The sequence below is a fragment of the Leptosomus discolor genome, chromosome 1 (assembly GCF_034619465.1).
Source record: "Leptosomus discolor isolate bLepDis1 chromosome 1, bLepDis1.hap2, whole genome shotgun sequence".
Classification (NCBI taxonomy): domain Eukaryota; kingdom Metazoa; phylum Chordata; class Aves; order Leptosomiformes; family Leptosomidae; genus Leptosomus; species Leptosomus discolor.
In genome coordinates, this window is record NC_141391.1 from 2,752,332 (window position 1) to 2,761,130 (window position 8,799).

Sequence of the window (8,799 nt, forward strand, 5' to 3'; positions counted from 1 at the left end):
TTTTTCTCCTGCTCTGGGTGTTTCTGTCCCCACGTCCCTGCCACACGGGGGGGGGGGGGGGGTTCCCCTCTTTCGCTCCTTTATTCTTCTCCAGCAGCAACTCCCGTCCCGTGGCACCCAGGGGACACCCGGGGGACACCCGGGGTGGGAAGTGCCCTCTCCCTCCCCCCCCCCCAGCCTTGCCCCAACTGGCCAGCGTGGCCACCGCAGGCTCGTTCCCTGCCCCAATCCTGCCCCCCCCCCCCCCCAGCCCCCGGGAGCAGGCAGGGCGCCGAGGCGGCGTCTCCCACCCCTTCAGCCCCTCGGGGTGTCGCAACCCGGCGCTGGGGTGTCCCCACACCCCGACTCCGCTGTCTTACCCCACGGGGGAGGCCGAGGCCGGGGTGGCGGGTGGCCCCGCCGGCTCCCCGCAGGTGCTGGCGTGCCGCTCCACCTCCGCCGCGCCGAAGGGCAGCTGGCACAGGGGACACGACACCCAGGCGGAGGGGGACGCCTCCGCCGCCAGCGGGGAGGAAGGCCAGGCTGCGGCGGGGTCTTCCTCTCCGCCGTCGAGGTCTTCCTCTCCGCAAGCGGAGGCGTGGGCGGCGAGGAGGGCCAGGCTGAAGCGGCCTGTGGGAAGGGGGAGGGGACGCCGTTATCCCAAGGGAGGGGACACCGTTATCCCGGGGAGAGGGGACATCCCAGGGGCGAGGGGGACACCGTTATCCCGGGGGGCAGGGGGACACCGTTATCCCGGGGGGAGGGGACATCCCAGGGGGAGGGGACATCCCAGGGGGGAGGGGACATCCCAGGGGGGAGGGGACACGGTTATCCCAGGGGGGAGGGGGACACCGTTATCCCAGGGGGAGGGGGACACCGTTATCCCGGGGGGAGGGGGACACCGTTATCCCGGGGGGCAGGGGGACACCGTTATCCCAGGGGGGAGGGGGACACCGTTATCCCGGGGGGCAGGGGGACACCGTTATCCCGGGGGGCAGGGGGACACCGTTATCCCGGGGGGGAAGGGACACCGTTATCCCGGGGGGGAAGGGGACACCGTTATCCCGGGGGGGAAGGGGACACCGTTATCCCGGGGGGGGAGGGGGACACCGTTATCCCGGGGGGGGAGGGGGACACCGTTATCCCGGGGGGGGAGGGGGACACCGGTATCCCGGGGGGGGACACACACGGTTATCCCAGGGGGGAGGGGGACACCGCTATCCCGGGGGGGGGAGGGGACATGGTTATCCCAGGGGGGGAGGGGGACACCGTTATCCCAGGCTCTCCGGCCTTGGGGTGAGCGGGGGGTTGGGTGCCACCCTTCCCAGGGCACCCCGTCCCTCCCCTGCCCGTCACAGGGCACGAGTGGGGGTGAAGCGTCCCAGCCCCGGAGCTGATGCTGCTTCTCCCCAAAAATCTGGGGGTCGACACCCGAGCAGGGACGGCGGCAGCCACCGCTGCCCCCTCCCAGCCCTCCCAACCCCCCCCGCCTCCAGTTGGGAGCCCCCCTCGCCGCCCAGCTTGGCCTCTGCGGCTCCCCTCGCCGCCAGGACCTGCCCCCAGCTCCCAGGGACGGAGCCCCAGTCTCTCCCAGTCTGGGCTGGGAGCAGCACTGAGCTGAGGGGACTTTGGGGGGGGGGGGAGGGGGGGGGGGGGGCTGGACAGACGTGTCCCGCTCCCCTCTCGGGTCGCCCGTGCAGGCTCTGGGTTTGCAGGGAGGGGGATTTTAGGCAGAGGGGACGCCCCAGCCGAGCACCCACCTGAGCAGATGGGGCAGACGCCGCTCTCCCCGTGCCTGCTGTCCCCTCTGCTGTCCCCTCTGCTGTCCCCCCTCCTGGCTCGTCTCTCTCGGTGGCTGCGGGTTGTGGCTCTTCCTCCCGACCTGACCTGCCTGGAGGCGGCTGGCAGAGCCCTGCGGAGGCGACGGGTCAGCTCAGGACCAGCCCCAGCCGGGGACTGGATCCAGCAACGGTGTCCCAAGGGAGAGGGAAGCCCCGCACTGGCTTTCCCAGGGGCAAGGAGCTGGTTGGGGAAGTCCCAGAGCAGAGAAATCGTGAAGGTGGGAGCAGGAGAACCACGGGGAGCCGAGGGATTACCTGCCCGCTGCGCTGGGGGGGCTCCGCCTGCCGTCCGGCTGCCGGCGGGTTCCTGCCGGGACGTCCTGCGCCGACCCTGGGGAAGAGCGGGCAAGGGGTAATCCTGGGCCCCCTGCTCCCAGCACCACCAGCTCTCCCAGTGGCAAGGGGCTGGGCGAGAGCCGACCCGGCGGTGTTCACAGGCAGGAGGACACCGGCGGGGCACGAAGTCACCGTCCCCTCCTCCCGCCGCCCCCACCGCGGATCACAGGAGGCTTCTGGGTGAGCCGTGGGGCTCGCCCCCGCGCTTCTGTCACACCAGCAAGGAGGGGGACCGGCCCAGAGGAAGGTCACCCTGGTCAGGATAGGGCCTGCTGCCAGCGGGGCAGGGGACACGGGATCCCTCCAGCCACGGGGGGAGCCCTTGGGTGGACGAGGGGATGGCAGGGGACGTGGTCTGCCTCGACTTCAGCGACGGTTTTGACACCTTCTCCTGTCACCTCCTCATGGGTGAGCTTAGGAAGTGTGGGACAGCGAGGGGGACGGAGAACGGGATCCCTCAAGCCACGGGGGGAGCCCTTGGGTGGACGAGGGGATGGCAGGGGACGTGGTCTGCCTCGACTTCAGCGACCGTTTTGACACCTTCTCCTGTCACCTCCTCATGGGTGAGCTTAGGAAGTGTGGGACAGCGAGGGGGACGGAGAAGTGGCTGAAGGACAGAGCTCAGAGCGGGGTGATCGGGGGGGGCTGAGTCCAGTTGGAGGCCTGTATCTAGTGGAGTCCCTCAGGGGTCGGCACTGGGACCAGTACTGTTCAATATATTCATCCATGACCTGCACGAGGGAACAGAGTGTTTGTGCCGATGGCACAAAACTGGGAGGAGTGGCTGCCACCCCAGCGGGCTGTGCTGCCACCCAGCGAGAGCTGGACGGGCTGGAGAGCTGGAGGGGGAGACGTTTGATGAACGGCAACAAGGGCAAGTGTGGAGTCTGGCATCTGGGCAAGAACCACCCCATGTCCCAGTACAGGCTGGGACTGAGCTGTTGGAGAGCAGCGTAGGGGAAAGGGACCTGGGGGTCCTGGTGGGCAGCAGGGTGCCCGTGAGCCAGCAACGTGCCCTGGTGGCCAAGAAGGCCAGTGGCATCCTGGGGTGCATGAAGAAGAGTGTGGCCAGCAGGTCAAGGGAGGTTCTCCTCCCCCTCTGCTCTGCCCTGGTGAGGCCACATCTGCAGTGCTGTGTCCAGTTCTGGGCTCCCCAGTTCAAGAGGGACAGGGAGCTACTGGAGAGAGTCCAGCAGAGGGCTACGAAGATGATGAGGGGGCTGGAGCATCTTTCTTATGAGGAAAGGCTGAGGGACCTGGGGCTCTTTAGCCTGGAGAAGAGTGAGAGGGGACCTTATCAATGCTTATCAATATCTAAAGGGCAGGTGTCAAGAGGATGGGGCCAGGCTCTTCCCAGTGGTGCCCAGTGACAGGACAAGGGGCAACGGGCACAAACTGGAGCACAGGAGGTTCCTCTTGAACATGAAGAGGAACTTTTTCCCTGTGAGGGTGGCAGAGCCCTGGCACAGGCTGCCCAGGGAGGCGGTGGGGTCTCCTTCTCTGGAGACATTCAAAACCCGCCTGGACGTGTTCCTGGGTGACCTGCTCTGGGTGGTCCTGCTCTGGCAGGGGGGGTTGGACCAGATGGTCTCCAGAGGTCCCTTCCAACCCCTGACATCCCATGACAAGATCCCTCTGGATGGATTTGAGGGGCACGTACCCACACACAGAGGCTCACGCCGGCTGCGGGCAGCTTTGGCTCACCTGGCGACGCGGGGCCTCCCGGATTTTGGGGCAGGTCCCCCCCCGGGGTGCCTGTGCTGCCTCTGGGCCTCCGTGCCCGGCTCCGGGTCGCCCACAGCACCATGCGGGCCGGGCGGCTGAGGCGGGCTGGGCTCCAACCTCCCGGCTCCAGCTGCTGCAGGCGGCTCTTGAGCTGCTCCTCCTCCCTCGAGCTCCTGGGGACAGAGATCATCAGCCCTGGAGAACTCATCAGCCCCAGGGGGAGGTGAGAGCAGGCAGGCTGGGGGGGGAGCTGGGGGCTCCAGGAGCCCGGGGAGCTTGGAGACACCCCCTGGAGGGGGCTCCAGGCCTGGCTGCGCAGGGACACGGAGGGAGACGGCCCGGCCCGGGCTACTTACGGGCGCGGTGCTGGAGGGAAAGGGTGGCCAAAGGCAGGGCTGGAGCGCCAGGGGCTGTCCGTGGGCCCGGCATCCTCCTGCAGGACGAGGGAATGCCTCAGGGAATGCCTCAGGGAATGCCTCAGGGAATGGAGACCGGCTCTCCGTGCCCCCCCAAACCCCGGGCGCAGCCCCCTCCTCGGTCACCTTCCCACGTCGGGCACGGAGCGGCGGCGAAGCCCCGTCACCGCTGCCTCCCGGGGGGTTCCCAGCCCACAGAGCGGGGGGGGGGGGGAGAGGGACCTACCGGGCCTTGCTGCGAGGGTGGGGGCGGTTGGGGGTCCTCGGGGTCCAGGGGCGTGCGCAGGCGGAGGAAGGAGAGGCCGAACTGGCCGTGCTTGCTGAAGGGCTGGCTGCAGGTGACCCGCAGGCGGTCCCACTTCTGCCCCACCGCCACCGCCAAGAAGTCTGCTGTGGGGGGGGGGGGGTTGGAGGAGCAGGTATTTGGGGTGGAGGGGGCACACCGGGGACCACCGTCCTGGCATCTGCTCGTCACCCCGTGTCACTGTGCCCCATCCAGGACCAGGAAAGCAGCGGTTTGGGGTGGAGGGGACACACTGGGGACCACCGTGTGGCATCACTCCCACCTCTGCTCGTCACCCTGTGTCACTGTGCCCCACCCAGGACCAGGAGAGCAGCGGTTTGGGGTGGAGGGGACACACTGGGGACCACCTTGTGGCATCACTCCCACCTCTGCTCGTCACCCCACGTCACTGTGCCTCATCCAGGACCAGGAGAGCAGCGGTTTGGGGTGGAGGGGACACACTGGGGACCACCTTGTGGCATCACTCCCACCTCTGCTCGTCACCCCACGTCACTGTGCCTCATCCAGGACCAGGAGAGCAGCGGTTTGGGGTGGAGGGGACACACTGGGGACCACCTTGTGGCATCACTCCCACCTCTGCTCGTCACCCCACGTCACTGTGCCCCACCCAGGACCAGGAGAGCAGCGGTTTGGGGTGGAGGGGGCACACTGGGGACCACCCTGTGGCATCATTTCCACCTCTGCTCGTCACCCTGTGTCACTGTGCCTCATCCAGGACCAGGAGAGCAGCGGTTTGGGGTGGAGGGGACACACTGGGGACCACCCTGTGGCATCACTCCCACCTCTGCTCGTCACCCCACGTCACTGCGCCCCATCCAGGACCAGCAGACGGTGACAACGGGGCACAGGAGAGGCCGGGACAAGGGAGCAGAGCGGGTACGACCCCCCCCTGAGGCTGCACAGCGAACGGGACGGCCGCCATCCCTGCTCTCCCCGTCCTCTTCCACCCCCCCCAGCCAGCCCAGTCCCACCACCAGTCCCTCCCAGCCTCTCTGCTCTGCCCCGGGGCCTGTTTTCCTTCCTTACCTTCCTTAAACATCCGGACCCCGCAGCGGTTCTGGTCCAGCTTGGAATCAGCCGGCGTCATCAGCGCCACGCTGGGCACCAGGGTGAGGTAGGGCCGGTCGAGCGGCCACGAGGAACGTCCCACCTCGAGCTGGAGGAAAGCGCAGCCGCAGTTACCTGGGGGGGAGGCACGAGGAATGGTTTTTTGGGGGGCTGCTGACGCCCCCGTCCCAGGGCATAGCCCCGCCGGAGCTGGCGGGGGGGGGGAGACACACACGTACCCACGTCCACGTAGCCGATGGGGCTGGCTCTCTCCAGCTGGAGCTCCGCTCTCAGCTGCCTGCTGCGATCCCGGGGGCAGCCGAGCCAGGGATGAAGGCCATCCTCCCGCAGCAGGTTCTCCACCGGGTACTTGGGGTCCTGCACACGAGGGGCAGAGACGCCGGGTCACGCGCCAGCTCCCCCCCCCCCCGCCCAGCAGCTTTTTCCCCTGCGCCTCCGTGTCGCTCCGGGCAGAGAGGAGAAGCCGGGGGGTGGGACACTCTCTGGCAACCCACCGGGCTTTTTGGGAGTGGAAGGATCCTGTGGAATTACTGCCCTCTGGCACCCACTCCCCAGCTCTGCCCCACGGCCCACTCAGCCCCATTCACCCCCCAGCCCTGTCCAACAGCCCCTCCAGCCCCACGGCCCCCCTCACCCCCCAGCTCTGCCCCACGTTCCCCTCAGCCCTACTCACCCCTCAGCTCTGCCCAAGAGCCCCCCCAGCACCCCTCACCCCCCAGCTCTGCCCCACGGCCCTCCCAGCCCCACTCACCCCCCCAGCTCTGCCCCATGACCCCCCCAGCCCCACTCACCCCCCAGTCCTGTCCAACAGCCCCTCCAGCCCCACTCACCCTTCAGTACTGCCCCACGGCCCCCCTCACCCCCCAGCTCTGCCCCACGGTCCCCCCAGCCCTACTCACCCCTCAGCTCTGCCCAAGAGCCCCCCCAGCCCCCCTCACCCCCCAGCTCTGCCCCACGGTCCCCCCAGCCCTACTCACCCCTCAGCTCTGCCCAAGAGCCCCCCCAGCCCCCCTCACCCCCCAGCTCTGCCCCACGGTCCCCCCAGCCCTACTCACCCCTCAGCTCTGCCCAAGAGCCCCCCCAGCCCCCCTCACCCCCCAGCTCTGCCCCACGGTCCCCCCAGCCCTACTCACCCCTCAGCTCTGCCCAAGAGCCCCCACAGCCCCCCTCACCCCCCAGCTCTGCCCCACGGCCCTCCCAGCCCCACTTACCCCCCCAGCTCTGCCCAACGGCCCCCCCAGCCCCCCTCACCCCCAGCTCTGTCCCACGGCCCCCCCAGCCCCACTCACCCCCCAGCCCTGTCCAACAGCCCCTCCAGCCCCACTCACCCCCCCAGCTCTGCCCCGCAGCCCCCCAGCCCCCCTCACCCCCCAGCCCTGCCCCACTCACCCCCCAGCCCCACTCACCCCCCAGCCCTGCCCCACTCACCCCCCAGCTCTGCCCCACGACCCCCTCACGGCCCCCTCAGCCCCCCTCACCCCCCAGCCCTGCCCCACAGCCCCCCCAGCCCCCCCTCACCCCCCAGCCCTGCCCCACGACCCCCCCAGCCCCCCTCACCCCCCAGCTTTGCCCCACGGCCCCCCTCATCCCCTGTGGCACTAATGAGGGCCCTTCAGCCAGCGGCTAACACGAAGAGCTGTGGAGCTGCATCCCAGCCCCCCCGTACCGAGACCCCCATCCCCTTGTTCAGCAGCTCAGAGATGGGCTTTACACCCCCGCAGCCCCCCCTTGACAAAACGCCCCGGAGACCTGCGAGGAGAAGGACACCACGTAGCTGATTTTCACGGGAGCCATCCAGGATCCCTTGGAGACAACCCCCTGCCGGGATCGAGCTTCCTTTGGGATCCTCCCAGCGCCTGGTAGGCAGAGAAGGTGGGTCTGCCGTGGGATCTGGTGGGATCCGGGACCTCTCGGCGGGGAAGAGCCGGTGAGCCGGCTCCGGCCAAACCTCTGCCCCCCCCCCCCGCCCCCCCAGCTGCCATGGCACAGCTCACCCCGCTTTCAAACGGTGCAAAGTGGGGGGCACTGGGGCTCAGCGCACACCCACCCCAGCCCCTTTCAGCAGGCCCCCAGCCTCATCCCCCAACCTTTCAGCCATCCCACCCAGTCACCCCCAGCCTCATTTTACCACACCAGTTACCCCCCCACAACGACCCCACAACCCCCCAGCCCCATTCTGTCACCCCAGTGCCCCCCAGGTCCTTCCTCACAACTCTTCTCAGCCCCTCCAGTGTCCCTGGACCCCCCCCCCCCCCCCCCCCCGATCCATTCTGCCATCCCAGTAGCCCCCAGCCCTGGTTGCCTCACAGCCCCATTCACCCCCCAGCCCTGCCCCAAAGCCCCCCCAGCCCCACACACCCCCCAGCCCTGCCCCACTCACCCCCATCTCTGCCCCACAGCTCCCCCTGCCCCACTCACCCCCAACTCTGCTCCACAGCCCCCCTCACCCCCCAGCCCTCCCCCCCAGCCCCCCCACCCCCCCATCTCTGCCCCCCAGCCCCCCTCAACCCCCAGCCCTGCCCCACGGCCCCCCAGCCCTGCTCCCCAGCCCTCAGAGCCCCCCTCACCCCCCCCAACCCTGCCCCACGGCCCCCCCAGCCCCACTCACCCCCCAGCCTTGCCCCCCAGCCCTGCCCCAGGGCCCCCCCAGCCCCACCCCCCCCCAGCCCTGCCCCCCAGCCCCCACAGCCCCACTCACCCTCCAGCCCCCCTCACCCCCCCAGCCTTGCCCCACGGCCCCCCCAGCCCCACTCACCCCCCGCCGCACCGATCCCACAGCCGCCGCCTGAATCTCCCGCCCAAACCGCGTGACCCCTGACCCCCGACCCTTGACCCCGAGGCTCTCTCGTCTCTCCCCACCGCTTCCCCCCCCCCCTCACCTCAGCCCGCTCCCGCTCCCGGCCCGGTCCCAGCCCGGTCCCAGTCCCGGCCTCAGGCCCCCGGTTCAGCCCCCGGCCCGGCCCGGCCCGGGGCTCCGCCGCGGTGCCTGACGGGACACGTAGTCCTCCGGCGGCACCGCCTCCTGCCCCGCGCGAGGGCGGGGGGGGGGGCACTAAGGGACCGTCTGAAATGTGCTCTCCCTCCGGAACAGCGTGAGGGAGCAGCGGGAAGGGGTGTGTGTGGGGGGGGT

The 8,799-nt window shown here is 69.7% G+C and overlaps 1 protein-coding gene across 1 annotated transcript; it reads right to left on the reverse strand.

The window, feature by feature from the left end:
* Positions 1–355: 355 nt before the first annotated feature.
* XNDC1N (XRCC1 N-terminal domain containing 1, N-terminal like) lies at positions 356–8,586 on the reverse strand. The gene is made up of 11 exons (XM_086481548.1): positions 8,549–8,586; positions 7,419–7,525; positions 5,888–6,026; positions 5,628–5,783; positions 4,524–4,687; positions 4,238–4,314; positions 3,861–4,054; positions 2,888–2,995; positions 2,076–2,151; positions 1,740–1,891; positions 356–609 (listed from the first exon to the last, which is right to left on the reverse strand). The coding sequence occupies exons 2-11, from the start codon at positions 7,461–7,463 to the stop codon at positions 356–358; spliced, it is 1,365 nt and encodes a 454-aa protein (XP_086337674.1). The 5' UTR covers positions 7,464–7,525; positions 8,549–8,586.
* Between the last annotated feature and the right edge of the window lie 213 nt (positions 8,587–8,799).

What these genes read in the sequence shown, in the direction of transcription:
- XNDC1N (XM_086481548.1), bottom strand. Translation starts at nt 7,463, where the DNA reads ATGGCTCCCGTGAAAATCAGCTACGTGGTGTCCTTCTCCTCGCAG. An exon ending in GGGAGGCCCCGCGTCGCCAG is followed by an intron (nt 2,996 to 3,860) that starts GTGAGCCAAAGC and finishes CTCCCCCTCCAG; the next exon opens with CTCTCCAGCCCGTCCAGCTC. An exon ending in CACTCTGTTCCCTCGTGCAG is followed by an intron (nt 2,152 to 2,887) that starts GTCATGGATGAA and finishes GCTCTTCCCCAG; the next exon opens with GGTCGGCGCAGGACGTCCCG.